This window comes from Lacerta agilis, chromosome 2 (assembly GCF_009819535.1).
Source record: "Lacerta agilis isolate rLacAgi1 chromosome 2, rLacAgi1.pri, whole genome shotgun sequence".
In the NCBI taxonomy this organism is placed as follows: Eukaryota; Metazoa; Chordata; class Lepidosauria; order Squamata; family Lacertidae; genus Lacerta; species Lacerta agilis.
The window spans coordinates 29,436,362-29,451,681 of NC_046313.1; the positions used below are offsets into that span (position 1 = coordinate 29,436,362).

Genomic DNA, 15,320 nt, shown 5'->3' on the forward strand with positions numbered 1-15,320 from the left:
TATGTTTTACTGCTAGAAGGAACCAGGCACTAAAGTTTTGTTTATACTGTATTTTTTATTTCCCTATATTTTATTAATATTTTATGCCCCACCTTTCTTTTTAAAAAAGACTACTAGTCACCTTAAACAATATTGAATCATTTTTTTAAAAAATAGGGAAAGTGCACCTCAGGCAGAACCCCCCACAAACTGTCAAAACAGTAAATCGGTCCTTCTAAAATATGTTAGGAAGACATAGGTAATGGGACAGGCCAGCAGTGATGGACTTGGGTGGTCTTCCCTTAGGAGAGCATTCCATGGCTATGTTGTAAAGCTGTAACACCCCAACTGAGAAACTGCTGTCCTGTGTGTCTGGCCATCATAATTCAGATAGCAAGCACTCTCCTATTCCATTTTAAGAAGCAATCTGCAACATGGACTCTAAGAAATCTTAATTATAGCGAAATGTGCACTTTGTGCACATACAAAATGTGCACATTGTAATAAAACTGGGGACAGCATTGGCAGATTACTAGGGAGACATAAATTTACCAAGTGAATATTTCAAAGGGGCTGCTCTACATTATATTTAGCTACTGTATTTTAGATTTACCGCTGTAGCCTGCTCTGCATCCGTTTAGAACTGCCACAATTTTTTTTTTCTGGGCTCCAGCATCATCTCTTGACGCCTCATACCTTTTTTTGAGCCGAGCTTCTGTTTTGCAAGGAACTGGCTCACTGTTTTAGTACGTTTGGATAAATCGTATTAACAGATTTGTTTGCAGCGTACATCGCGCTAGGAATCTGCCACAGGGGAAGGGAGGGAAACTGACGAGCCTTCTCAGTGGAAGCACACAAGCAATAAATGCAGAGAGATCTGGAGTTGGGATAGGTTGCGGTATAAAGTAGCGATCGCGACAAAGACTGCTTATATTTTTAAACAGCAACCCGTATGAGCAAATGGGGAAAAAAGAAACAGTGTTCTGCAAGCTAACAGATTGCAGGAGCGCGTGAATGTTCGCGTGCCGGACTGTTGGTAGGAACTAAATATCTAGGTCATTGTTGTCGCACTTAATAGAGTCCCCCTGCGAGAAGGAGGAAGCCGTATCCGTCTAGACTATGCAATTAGGGGGAAATGGCCTTCAGAAATGTGAAGCTCTTTGATTTATGAGCCATAGGTAGGAAATAGCTGCATATGAGTTTAAGATTAAAAAGGACTAAGGCGTGAGACTTTTCTTTCAGGACGGATCGGATTCATCCTGCCTGTGATGGACTAGTTTTATAAGATGATCCGTCGTTCGCAGTAGGCGGCTCCATTCGACAATCCCAAAGTTTTACTGCAAAGATAATTTTGTAACATGACCTCTGCAGCAGAGGAAAAAGAGCTTCAGGAGCGACTGAGAGAAGCCGCTGCTTTGGGGGATGTTGAAGAAGTTCAGCGATTGGTAGAATGTGGCGTGAGTGTGAACTCGCAAAACGAAATCAACGGCTGGTGAGCATTTAGCAAGTGAATTGCATTGGCAGCTTTTTGGCAACACTATATTATCATTTTAAGAGAGCGGTGTGTGGTAGACTTGTCTACTGAGTTTGGAGTGGTATTTTAAAAGTCTTTTCTTCTTGCTATTCATCCATTCTAAAATTACTAAAAGGAGGGTCAGACAATGCATTTGCTGTTACATTTTATAGTGTTCAAAAGTTTATTTTAATCTTGTTAGCAGTGTCTACATCACACTGAAGAGATGTTTGTCTGCTTGTTTGATCACAAGTGCCTTTCTCTTTTGTTGACTTTTGTGAGGTGAATCTCATATTTTAGCAATTATATTCTTTGTGTTGTCAGATATTTCTAAAAGTTCTCATAAAGTAAAAGTATCATTTTTTTGTAATATAAATTGAATATATGGCCACTGTGCTTTCTTTTCTTCTACTCTTATTGGTTGGTCTTATGGAAATGTATTATGATTTTGGTGTGACATGAAGTTGTCGTGGAAAGGGAAGGAGTGAATTAGTGAGATTTGCATGTGGCACAAAATTGCTTTGAGATTTGTTCAGAGCAGAAGAATATAGCAAAACTTTGTCAGAACGATACATTGATAGATAACTGCACACTGGAGAGAAAAATTCTAACAATATTAATGTAGTTATAAATTAATTGTTATTAATTAATTAATATACCACCCTATACCCGGAGAATTATAGTACAGTACTGTACAGTAAACTATTGGCAATCTCAAATCATATGTTAGAAAATACAGAAAGTTTAACATTGGTTAGAGCTATATGGCTTCGTTGACCCTTTAAGAAAGTAATACTGCAGTAGTCTCGAAATCAACCATATGGTTCTGAAAGAGAATAGCTTTATAATGGAAATGGTTTTTATTTGCAGTTATCTGTGACCTTTTTATAGCAGAAGTAATATTTTAAAAAGAATATTGAGAGCACACTGAGATAAAATAAGTAGTAATAAACTAGGGTGGCCAAGTGTCCTGCTTTAGAGAGGGCAGGATTCTACTTGAAGGTGTCCCCCTCTGTTTGAAGGGCTGTCAAGTCCAAGTCTGTTTTAAAGATGAACCTGAATAAAGGAGGGCAAGAGCTTTGAAGTTACTCCATCAACAGTAAACAACTGGACAGCAGACTGAACAGGCAAATGGGTCACTTGATTGTAGTTGTCTCATCTAGAGTGAGATGCTTTGTATATACAGTGGTACCTCGGGTTACATACGCTTCAGGTTACATACGCTTCAGATTACAGACTCCGCTAACCCAGAAATAATGCTTCAGGTTAAGAACCTTGCTTCAGAATAAGAACAGAAATTGTGCTCTAGCGGCACAGCAGCAGCAAGAGGTCCCATTAGCTAAAGTGGTGCTTCAGGTTAAGAACAGTTTCAGGTTGAGAACGGACCGCTGGAACAAATTAAGCACTTAACCAGAGGTACCAGTGTATTTTAAATTATAGAAATTATTCTAAACTGCATCAATGCATATATGTTATCAAATGCAAATCTGTCCTTTTCAATTATGCCTGCGTACTTTTTTGGCACTGCATAACTGGGCACTATATGTTGAACTGGAAAAAGCGTTGAATTTAGATCATAGAGACTGGAACTCAAATACTTGCTCACTTAGCCAGCTCACTGGATGGTCTCACACTCAGCATAACCTACTTTATTGGGTTGCCCTTAAGATAAAAATAGAAAAACCTGATGTGTTCTGTCTTGAGCATCTTGGAAGAAAGAAGGCAGACAAATGCACTAAACAAAGTGCAGTAGCAGTTTTGCAGGCTAGTAGGGGTGCTATGCTTGCTTGAAAAGGTCAACATCACTATAGGCTTGCCCACACTTGTGCTGTGCCTAGAAAGCATGGGCCCAAGCGGTTTTCTAGACATGGGTCCAGTTTTCCCCTTGCCCTGCAGCAGGACATGTAGATAAACCCTGAGTCTTGATTGGATGGTCCAATTGGATGGTTCAAAGGTGCAATTGGATGGTTCAAAGGTGCTGAAGAATTACTTGCCTCACTGGATGTTGTTTGGAAAGGGGGCAAGGTAATAAACCATACAGAGTTGCAGGAGGAGGTCTCCTCTGCCCCACTGGAACTTTGATTATCACCATTCCTCATATTGTTGTTGTTCAATCGTTCAGTCGTGTCCGACTCTTCGTGACCCCATGGACCAGAGCACGCCAGGCACGCCTATCCTTCACTGCCTCTCGCAGTTTGGCCAAACTCATGTTAGTAGCTTCAAGAACACTGTCCAACCATCTCATCCTCTGTCGTCCCCTTCTCCTTGTGCCCTCCATCTTTCCCAACATCAGGGTCTTTTCTAGGGATTCTTCTCTTCTCATGAGGTGGCCAAAGTACTGGAGCCTCAACTTCAGGATCTGTCCTTCTAGTGAGTACTCAGGGCTGATTTCTTTGAGAATGGATAGGTTTGATCTTCTTGCAGTCCATGGGACTCTCAAGAGTCTCCTCCAGCACCATAATTCAAAAGCATCAATTCTTTGGCGATCAGCCTTCTTTATGGTCCAGCTCTCTGGTGAATGGTGATAATCAAGGCAGTGATCCATGAAGGGGATTCCTCATATATGCATTGTCAATTAGTGTGTGTGGATCCTTTTGTAACCACCGTGATGCCATCCGCACACAACAGCAGACTATGGGAAACTCCCAAGGTTTGCAGACATACAAAAGGAATAAGTTCTGTGCCTTTTTATCAAAATCACCCCAGATACACTCGACTTGAACACAAGAATTCTGTTTACGAAGGTATTGCCTAACTGTGGATTTGGGTATATACAAGACTGCCTTTATCAATAGTTTGCTGTTACACTGAGATGTTGTTTGGAGGGGGGAGATAAATGTTTTGTATTTATACCTTGTCAACTTAAGTAAATTAGGTAATTGCATTGAATCAGTGAAATCCTTTCTAAAAATGGGTTTTGGTTTTTTTGTTTGTTTTGGTTTTTTGAGGAAGGGGAAATGTGCCTCAAATCTAAATTCAGTTTTTTGTTGTTTTTTTAAAGTGTGCCCCAGATATTGGAAGTTTTAGAGTGTGGGTTCATCTCTTTGGCCTTGCTGCTTGAGAAGTGCTTGTGAAAGCTGTGAAACTAGAAGTACTGTACTGTAATGAACTTTGAAGCGCTGTGATTTGCAATAGGGAAGGATTCTGCCAGTAGGTGTCACTATGGGAACTTATAAGAAATATAAAAATATGTAAGAATAGCAAAACTGCTCAGTTTAAGGTAGGCTGACATTACTTTTCAACGAATACAGTACGGTAATTTTTATTTTTATTTAATGCAGTGTGTTTGCACACCCCCCCCCCCAAACTTAGCTGTTACATTTCCCTTGTGCAGGACTTGCTTGCATTGGGCCTGCAAACGGAACCATGCTCAAGTGGTATCGTACTTGCTACATGCTGGTGCTGATAAGGACGTTCTGACTGTTAAAGAAGAAACACCTGCCCAGTTAACATCAAAGAGAGAAATTAGGAAGATGCTGGGAGGTAAAATGATTGGTTGATACTAATAACTGTCAAGAATATTTTGATGCCGAAGGGAATCCATAGCGATTCAATGAAGATGAAACAGTATGATCTTGCTGCCCTTGTAACTTTCTCCCCCAAGTCTCTTTTAGTCCTTTCGCTAGAATCAGCATGTGTACAGATACTGATTTAGAAAAAGGAAGACCGTAACCATCAAAAATTGATTGCTGAACTTTGACTTTGTTAAAAATGTAGCCCCTCATTAATCCCAGGTCGGGATGTGCAGGGATAATTTTTGTGACATTTAATTTAATATCTAACTTCATAATAGAAGTATCAAATGATTGCATTTTATTATAGCGTTAGAAATGCTTAATTTATTTTTATGTGCACATTGTAATTTTAACATGTACTGCTAGCTTAGCAGTGCTATTTCTCTCTCTGTCTCTCTCTCTCTCTTCCTCCCTCCCTCCCTCCCGCCGGGTTACTCACCAAAGCTCTGTATGTTTAGTTGGAAATAGCCTTTATTTAGAGCTATTCTTTCTTTTGCAGTGGAAGATGCTGAGGAGCTTCCGGATGAGAAGAAAGATTCCGCCTTGCCCATTATCCCCAATTACTTGGCTAACCCACCTTTCCCTTATGTGTATAACTCCATGAGCAGCAGCACTACCAGCACCTCAGCTTCCTCTTTGAATGGAAGACTTTCCCCTTCCTTAGAACAGCACAATGAAGACTGCCCTATTTCTTTACCTCAAGTTCAGGCACCTGGCACTACCATGTTGCAAAATGAAAAGCTTTCCCCTCTGGGGTCCAATGGGGACATGGCAAGGGCAATGACAGTGGAATCTCCAGAGCCTGCAGTCCAGAACGGTCACGGTCACCAGATGCCTCTTCCTCCAAACAGGACGCTCTCTTCCCCTGTTGCATCTAAACAGCCTGAAACACAGCCACCAAATGGTTCCTGTGCTGGACCTGTCCCAACATTTCAGCCCTTTTTCTTCACCGGAACATTTCCCCTTACTAACATGCAAGGTAACCTCAGCTGTTAAGCTTTCAGGATAACTTAGTGCTGCCTTTTGGTGAAAACAATTAGAATAAAAACTGTGTGTAGGTTGAACAGAAATTGGATAGGATAACAAATCAATTAGTGCAGGGTTTTGTTTTGTTTTGTTTATAATCTTCCTTGGTCAAAAGTCCCTCCCTAATTTTTCTGTCCCTTCATACAAACCAGTGGTCAAGACAGTGACCTCTAAATGAAATCCCCCAAAGTTTCTGGGTTTTTTTCTCAGCTGCCTGGGAAACAGTCACATTAAACACTAATCAGACATTTGTCTGAAGGTGTATGGAAGAGGGAAGGAGGCCCTAACCACTATGTGCATTCAATGTAATGTCTGGAAAATCTGTGGGGAGATAAAACTGTGTGTAGGCTGTGTCTGCACAATTTATATATCTGTCAAACAGGCAGAGTCCTCGAATCACATGGGAAGAGCCTACATATGGCAATTAATTCCAGACATGTTATCAAATGTACTTGGGTGAGCCCATTCATGATCATTGCCCCCAGGCACATTCATGTGAATGTTGAATAGTGCTAAATTACCGGTAATTCCTCTCACACCAAGCAGAGGATGGTCACTACTGTGGATTTACAGAACTCATACCCATTGCCTATTGATTATATAAGTAGCAGTATATTTTAGTAGTAGAAATTGCTCCTTATGTTACTAAACTAGATGGATTCTATACCCCCCCTCCAAATCAATTCACTGTTTTTGTTTGGCCTATTGGAAAAATTAATTTAGTGAAGTTGTTATTCTTGACCACTAAATGATAGTGTATCATTAGGAGAACTGTAGATTCCTCTTCCCCCACAAACAATAATGCTCATTTGTCTTAATTGCTGTTGCTTAAATTGAATGCGTATCTGGGCGTATTACCGAAGTAGTATTATTTATTTCATTGTTTTGGGCCTCCAAAACCTTATTGAGGCAACTTACAGTGCAAAAATACTTAAGGCTGTTTCTTTCTGCTAAAGGCAAAGATAGCATGGCCATGAGGAGGGTTATATCCTCTACAAACATCAAACAATAGTTGACTTGGCCGACATTTTCTGGTGGAGGTCCTGATACTCATGCAGGCCCCATGAGAGCAACCACCTGAAGCTGAACTGTGAAAAGATGCAGATTTTCTATTACACCATGGGCCGTGTTTGATGACAGTGGAAATGTGTTCTATGGCTGCACCTGCATATTCAAGGACCTTGTCAATTGCCTGCCTCTCTCTCTGCTCCCCCCCCCCACTCAAGGGTTTATGTGATGGCAGTTTTGGTCTAGCACAGACTGGGGAAGCTTTTTCAGCTTCATGGTTACATTATATTCTGGACCACATTCCAGTGGTGGGCAGGGCCTGGCGAAAAGTGGGCAGATCAATGAATGTAAATGCTACCTTTGTATAGTAGGTTAGTATCTACTCACACACACTTGCTGTACGCCAGGCTTCCTCAAACTCAGCCCTCCAGATGTTTTTGGGCCTACAACTCCCATGATCCCTAGCTAGCAGGACCAGTGGTCAGGGATGATGGGAATTATAGTCCCAAAACATCAGGAGGGCCGAGTTTGAGGAAGCCTGTTCTACGCAGATAAGCAAGAAGTGTCACAGTTGAAGGAGACAGTGCAGCCAGGCAAATACACTTGAGGAAGGTGGCAAGCAGGGCTGAGGAGTATTCTGAGGCTCAGATAGAGGTCTGGAGGGCTGAAGTGCTCTATCTCTAGTCCGGGAGCCTCATTGCTACTCCCTTGAAGTTATTATTTTTGTTTTGTTTTGTATACCCGCAAGTTGCAGGGAGGTTCACAAGTTAGAAAAAGGGATTGCCAAAAGTGAAACAAGGCAAACTTTTGAAATTTAATTACTACCCAATAACATTGGCCAAGTGCTTATTATTAATGCTCCTAACCTTGTGGTTGTGTGTGTCTTTTAAAATTAGAACTGGTGCTTAAGGTCCGAGTTCAAAACCGTACTCTAAAAGAGAACGATTTCATTGAAATTGAACTGGATCGGCAAGAACTGACTTACAAAGAATTGCTCAGAGTAAGCTGCTGTGAGCTGGGGGTTAACCCGGAACATGTGGAGAAAATAAGGAAGCTTCCAAATACAGTATTGAGAAAGGTAAGATTCTCATTCTGTCCTCATTCCTCTGTTTCTTTTTTTAAAATTCTTTTTCTTTCGCAGATGCCAGACCTGTAGAATGACCCATGAAGCTGAATGCAGTTCAGTGGCTATGCATTGTTGTCTGCTTGGTGTTTCATAACTTCCCTGGGTTTGAACCCTGAGGAAAGCAGCAAAGGCTGGAGACATTTTGCTTGACCAGGTTTTTCGCCTGACATACTGCATTTAGCCTGGGTTCTGCAGGCCTGTTTTATGCATTTAAGAGATTGTGTGATTGCTGGGGTGCTTAAGATACCCGTATTACCGTATTTCCTGAGACTTTTAAATCAGAAGTACGGTAGTAGCATTTCAGCAGTGTAACTCTGCCTGGACAAGAATATGTCACTTAAGTGTGCAGGTAATAGATTAATTGATGGGTCTTATTTCTCTCCCAGTGATCAGATTAGATTTTGGAGTTCATATTTGACATTGGCATTTTGGTGCTAATGTTAATGTCAAATTTTGGTGCCGGAGCAGATTTCTGTGTCAATAAGACTTTGTTATATTCTAAATATCAATTTAGAAAATCGGTGCAATAATGGAAATTGGATACTCCAATAAAAATGACTTAAAGTCAAAAGCACTGGGCGCAAAGATTCAGTGGAATCTCTCTCTCTGTGCTGTGTTGAATTTTTGGTTATGCTAGAAGTCTTGCATTTCATTGCTAATGAGTAGGACAACTGTGTTCCCACTCCAGGTCTTTTTAAAATTTCAGTCCATGCAGGAGGGAGTTTTGTGTGTGCAGAACGGCAGCAAGCCGTGTGCAAACCTGCACTGCATGTTGCATGTTATGTGCAAAAGGATTTACCATCTGTGTAGTTCGGTACTGGAAGCTCCTGTTCTCAGAGAACCTGATCTACACATGCAGATGTAGGTATAGATATTCAAAGGGTAGGAGAAACATACACATCCAAATGCACACAATCTGTTTATTCTCATTTGCCCCTGCTCAGGGCAGGTGAAAATAAAGGGTTTCCATCCCCAAGTGATATAATGGAAAGGCTGTCCTGATACAACTTCTGAGGCTACTACTATGTGTGATTTTTCTTTCTGAGGTTCTTATTTAAGTAGGTTTTGCACATAGCTACATCTAGATGTGGGCCAATGACTTTCAATTGCATACCTGAGAGCTGAAATTGGGCCCAAAGTTATTCAGCATCACTGCTTCTGTATCTCTGACATTGGTTATATCAGCTTCTGATTCCTTTTGCAGTTGCAGTTTCATATAACCCATAGGTTAGGACTGGGCAACACACACAGTCTGTAAACCACATGAATTCAAAGCGTCCTAGAATTTAGAGTTGGAAGGAAACTTGGACGTTTTTGGTCCAACCTCAGCATGCAGGATGCAGCTACAGCATCCCTGACAGATGGCCATGTGATGCTTGGTGTGCCATGCATGTTAGAATCTTGACAATTCAAGGAATTGAGTTGTCTCCCTGGATTCTCCCTGAGGCCAGTACAAGATGCTAACTTCAGAATTTGCAGGTCAGAATAGTTTAGGTTTTTCCTGTCTTCCATCTCCGTTACAATAACTTATTTGCACAACTGCTGGGCACATCAGCTCCATGCTAGCTAATGGTGAGCTGCTGTAGCCACACGCATGACCAATCTTCTTGTCTACCAGCTGTTTGCTGTTGTAGTATCTTCTGCTGCAGTCCGAATGCCCAGCTTGCTCACTCTTTTCCTAGGTTTTTTTGTTTTGGGTCCTCCACCCCACCCCACATAAACATTTGTTTTGAGTTAAGTGTGCTGATTTCCCCTCTGATGTGTTTGCAGTTCAGATTTTAAAATCTTAGTGCACTCATCATTGCTTTTTCCAAGCTGTTAATAAAAATGCTTACTAGTGCTGGTCCAGGGCAGATCCCTGTGGAATGTCATTTAGCTCCCCAATTCAAACAATAGCAATCCACTAATAGCTACTCTGGCTGAAATCCACAGCATGCTGGAACATCTTGTGTGTAGCTTCCCAGCCAAAAGTACACCTGCCTCATGGCAGCATGTTCCAGTTCACCCTTCTCCAATTTACTTGTAAGAGTAGCATATGAAACATTATCAAAATCCCTGCTGGAATTGAGATATTTTATTCATTTGGTTCCTTTTACTAAAGCCAATTATCCTGCCGGAGTAATAACCCAGGCTGGCTTTCATTTTCTCAAAAATATTGGCAGCTAATAACCAAGCCCCATTCCTTCAGATATTTATTATAATTTATGATTATTCAAGCCTTTATACTATGTTCTGGGTAATTATAGCGGTATCATCTTCCTCCAACCTGCATTTACAGATACTACAGTTCTTACACCAACATTGCTTGACGTCAGTGGGACTATCCTGCAGTACACATGTTGCACACAGCAGCCTTCATAAGCATCCAATTCCTTGTGAATGTTTCATATCTGTAGTTTTAAACCTTATGTTTTAAATAAAGAACGCCTTCTGAAAAGAGATGCTTTAAAAGTAAAAGCCCTCTTAGAATTGGAACCTCTGCCTGCCCTCCTCATCATGATAGAATGAGTGGACTTTTCCTGTGCGAATAATACAAGATCAAGATATTCCTGTGCTATTCACTAGTCACCATAACCCAGGCATGTCCAAAGTCTGTTTTGGGGGCCTAAAAAGGCCTGCTGGTCGATTTAATCCGGCTGTGATCCACTTTAGTGCTAGGTGATCAAATAGGAAGCACTGGCTTTCCCCCCATTTTACAATGTGGTAATGTCTGCTTCATTTTTGTAGCCTGCCATGGTAGACTTAATTTTGTTGATATAGATGTTCCAAATACCTGTGCTCTCAGTTGCTCTAGCCAAGCTGAACTGAATTGGAGCACAAATCCTCTTAAAGGCTCTGGCTCCCAATCCAGTTATACAGATGTAGCCCTGGTCAAATCAATCAACTCTAGCCTCTACTGCCTCCTCTGGAACATCTGATTGGCATTCTCACTGATTTCCTGATAGGGTGACATATATGCAGTCCCAACAGGAGGGGAACTGCATTCATATTGATAACCCTTAGGTGGTGCTGGGTTCAAAGTACTATGCCAGCAAGCAACATTGTCAGAATAGGCATTTTAGCTTGGGCTTTTTTTTTTTTTTTAAGCAAAATTCATTCCAGGTCTCTAGAGGGAACTTTTTGTTTATCTGTTTAGAAAACTTTTTGAACGGTTCAATTAAAACAAAGTCAGTGGTGTACATAGAATAATATAAATTAATAATATTCACACTCTGTGGCAAGGATATAGCACAAATTATGCACTCATTCTCCTTCACTCGTGCTCATAACAACATAGTTGGAGAAGGCACACTTTCTCCTGTTTAATGCAAATAGATTTGGATCGAAAGTAAAGGCTTCACTTGAACAATAGCTGCCCACAAGCATTAACTCCCTGTTGTACTCTGTTTGAGCTTATTTCTCTCTGGCAAACTAAGGCTGTAATCCTATGCACACTTGCCTGTAAGTAAGTTTCAATGTGTACCATAAGACTTATTTCTGAGAAAGCATACATAAGTTTGCACTGATAGTCTGAAAATCCATTTTTGCAGCATTAAAAGTACTAACCCTTTGTTTTTGCTGTATTTTTAGAAGACTCAAGCTATAGCATAAGAAATTTCTTAATCTCTTAGCAATCTCCATGTAAAGACCCTCACAAAGCATAGGCTGGCGAGAACACATGGAGAATCAGGTCATAGGTCCAAGAATAAAACATTGGGTTGGATCCAAACTGCTTGTTGAAGATAACTCTCATTGATTTCAGTAGCAACTATGACTGATTTTTCACACTGGTTTCAGTGAGACAACTGCAACTAAATTGCTCTGGATCTATCATCAACAGTATTCATTTTTAAAACACAGCTAACAAGTCCTACCACCAGAACCCCTACAAGTACTTCTGCTAGCACAACAAGGCTTTCCCACCATCTGCACTCCCCATAACACCACAAATTGGGGGTGTTGGGAGAACACCTGAAACAGCACGCCAGCAGAAGAGAGGGCAGATTTCTCTGTCAGCACAAGTATTTCTGTTTGCCTGATTAAACAACCTGCTTAGTGCTATGTTGAGTTCATCCCTTAAAATCTACTAAGTGCTGTGTACAGATTAAAAGGAAGACAGTCTCTGTTGGTAGGCTTGCAATCTAAAAGACACAGCACAAAAGGAAATGGGGATGGGAAGGGAAGAGCATGCAAACTCAAACACCGTTTTTTAAAGTTAATGAAGTTCTGAATAATGATCAGCTTGAATGAAAACAGTTCAGGGAGGGGAGGAACCAAAAGGGCAACTGGTCTCTCAGCCCAGACAATGGCGTGGATCCTGTTGCCCAGTTTCTCTTTCCTGCAGTCAGTTGGAAAATCAGAATTAAATATGCAAGATGTAGCGCAACACATCTTGTTGCCGAAATCGTTGCATCATTTGGACTAGCATGCCTCATATTAGTCAAAATCATTGCATCATTTGGACTAGCATGCCTCATATTAGTATAGACATCATTTTTAATTTATTGTATTTATTTCTTTCAGGACAAAGATGTATCAAGGCTTCAGGATTTCCAAGAACTGGAGCTGGTTTTGACGATGAGTGACAATGACTTTCTGTTTAGAAATGCTACACCAACGTTAACTGAAAGGCCTTGTTACAATAAGAAAGCATCAAAGTTGACTTACTAGCTATTCAAATGAAAAACCTGTCACTAGTATTTAACAGTTAAACCTAGGATTTTGCAAGGGCTATAACCTCAGATTCTACTTTACCTTGGAAGACAGAGTTAACCTATAAAGCACACTTACTTGGAAGCGAGTTCTGCTGAAAACTTTTGGGCTTGTTCCTACTTAAGTGTCCGTAGGATTAGAATGTCCACTTAGAGTATCTGCAGTTAATTTTTGAGTAAACTGGCAGTGAAGTAATGTTTTTGGATAGGATACTGAGCAGCAACAGATTATTGCCTCTCTCTCCATGCAGCAGTGTTTCTTGCTAGGAAATCATTACATCTCTGAACACTGCAGAGTTAGAAGCTCTCAGGGAAAGACTTAAATTAAATTGCTCTAATAATTGCTACTTATTAAAAAGAGCAGGAGCACTTACGTTGAAGGAGAGAACCCGGAACACATTTAACACTTGTAATTGGATACTTAGCATGCAGAGACTCCTGGTATAACCAGTGTAAAAATGTGTTAACTTGAGAATAAGCTACTTTTGCAGGAGACAGGGTAAGAGGAAGGAGAAACCTGGACTCTCAGTCAGCAGTTACACACTGGCCTAGTGCAGGAGCAGCTGTCCTGTGGCTCTCCAGCTGTTGTTTGACTTCAGTTCCCATCACCCCTGCCAATTGACTTACCTAGCTTGGACTGATGGGATTTGGAGTCCCAAGAGTATCTGGAGGGTCACTGGTTAGTCACTCTGGTGAAGTGTTTCAAACTAATGCTAATACAGCATCCTTTGGAGAACGGCATGTTGCAAAACTTAAGTGGGGTATATCTCACCACTTATACATGTCAAGAGGAATGTCAGTGTTAGAGGCAGAACGGTAGCCCAAGATGGTCTCCCTAGCCTCACTGGTGGGACAAACCACCTGTAAGCTTCCACAAGGGGAGAGGTCTGTACAGTTTGGAACTGACAAGCAGGGAAGGACTCTCCTCCCCATTCAACCCCCCAGTGGTACGTTGTGGCCTGGGAGACTGGGCCAGTCAGGTCCAGATGCCCATTCCTTTCGGGAGGAAGGCTTAAGACTTCTGGCACTTTATTTGGCTGAGTTAAAACCGTCACCAAGTGGCTAAATCAGCTGTGATTTCTTCAAGATGGTGCTCAGGTCAAATATTTGAACATATTTACTGTGTTAACCCAAGCTGTAAATATGTTGACCAAAACCGTTAGGGTGTGTGTCTAACTTACTATTGCTTGCCAGTAAAAAATACAGAATGGCTGGTAATATATGTTGATGATTGGGGTTGTTTTTTTATTTGTTGGTTTTTAGGAGTGAGAGGCTTCCAGAAGGATGATTAAGAATGCAACTTCACTCCAGAGCCTGACGCCACACATGAAACGAGCACAACCCCCCTTAGCCTCTTATCCTAATTATCCTCTAATCTTGAAACTATTAACTATTTAAAGGAAAGTAATCTTGTAGCATTTTAAACAGCAAGAATTATTTTTAATACCAAGATAAATTAGTAAGAAAATCTTGGCATTTCTATGCATTTCTGACAGACTTGCTTGCATCTCATATAGGCATGCCCAGCTTTTCATCTTCTTGCTAGTTCACTTTCTGTATAAATAGTCTGCTGTCAAGTCCTAGAATTAAGGAGTCTGAAAAAGCATGGAACATAACATTTTTGAATAAAATATAATATACCTAGTTTTAGGATTATGTGTACTAGTGAAGGGATCTCAGTTACTCTAACTACAGCACAATGTGTATGTGCTTCAAGTTGGTTGGACTACCCAGCTAGATGAATGAATTAACAGAAAAATAATCAGCTGCTGATTTCAGTGCCCCCATGTCAGGCTCCTAAGCTTCAGTTTTAGGCAAACGCTCATGTGCTCTGTAACCCTAGCTTTGAGCTTTGTGTCCACAGTAATGCATTTGGGATGGGTGGTATTCAGCAACTTCCACTTGCTCAACAGGACTTTTTCCACTCCCCTCCACCAGATGCACTCCAGAGGGATGGGTCATTTCTCTGGAATGAAGGTCCATAACGTGGATTGTAGTGCCACCAGTTATCCAAACGCCAGAAACGCACTCAGAGTTGCAAGAAGTAGGTGTGCCATAGTCCTCCTCAAGCTCAGTCCAGTGCACGATGAGAGCAAAGAAGGGCAAACAACATAGAGAAGAAAAATGCACAGAGGACAAGCCGCTACAAACTGCTTCTTCAAGAAAATAACAGGAGAGTGCATATAAATGGTCTTAACAGAAAATATTGGAGGAACATATTGGAAGAATGCAAGCAAGATCATGGAAGCAAACGTAGAGAAATCCTTCCACGGATTAGGTAGCCACTCAGAAGCATATAGATAGGGAGAGGAGGCTGTGACGGAACTTCATCTCAGAGAAGTGCCCTTCAGGTAAGGAACCAATGCTCCCTTCTCCATGTGAAAGATGAAAACGGAATAATTGCTCTGTCCTTTCGAAAAATGCAAAGGTGATGAGTCACAGATAAGGGCCCCAGCTCAGAG

General features: G+C 41.1%; 1 protein-coding gene across 1 annotated transcript; it reads left to right on the forward strand.

Moving 5' to 3' along the window:
• Positions 1–984: 984 nt before the first annotated feature.
• ANKRD40 (ankyrin repeat domain 40) lies at positions 985–13,691 on the forward strand. The gene is made up of 5 exons (XM_033139192.1): positions 985–1,471; positions 4,827–4,975; positions 5,507–5,986; positions 7,938–8,119; positions 12,671–13,691. Exons 1-5 carry the CDS (start codon positions 1,338–1,340, stop codon positions 12,815–12,817), a joined length of 1,092 nt encoding a protein of 363 aa, XP_032995083.1. The 5' UTR covers positions 985–1,337; the 3' UTR covers positions 12,818–13,691.
• Positions 13,692–15,320: the final 1,629 nt, after the last annotated feature.

Excerpts from the sequence above, each read along its gene's own strand:
- ANKRD40 (XM_033139192.1), top strand. The coding sequence starts at position 1,338 with ATGACCTCTGCAGCAGAGGAAAAAGAGCTTCAGGAGCGACTGAGAGAA. Across the intron at positions 5,987-7,937 it reads TCCCCTTACTAACATGCAAG|AACTGGTGCTTAAGGTCCGA; the intron begins GTAACCTCAGCT and ends TTTTAAAATTAG. Across the intron at positions 8,120-12,670 it reads CAAATACAGTATTGAGAAAG|GACAAAGATGTATCAAGGCT; the intron begins GTAAGATTCTCA and ends TATTTCTTTCAG.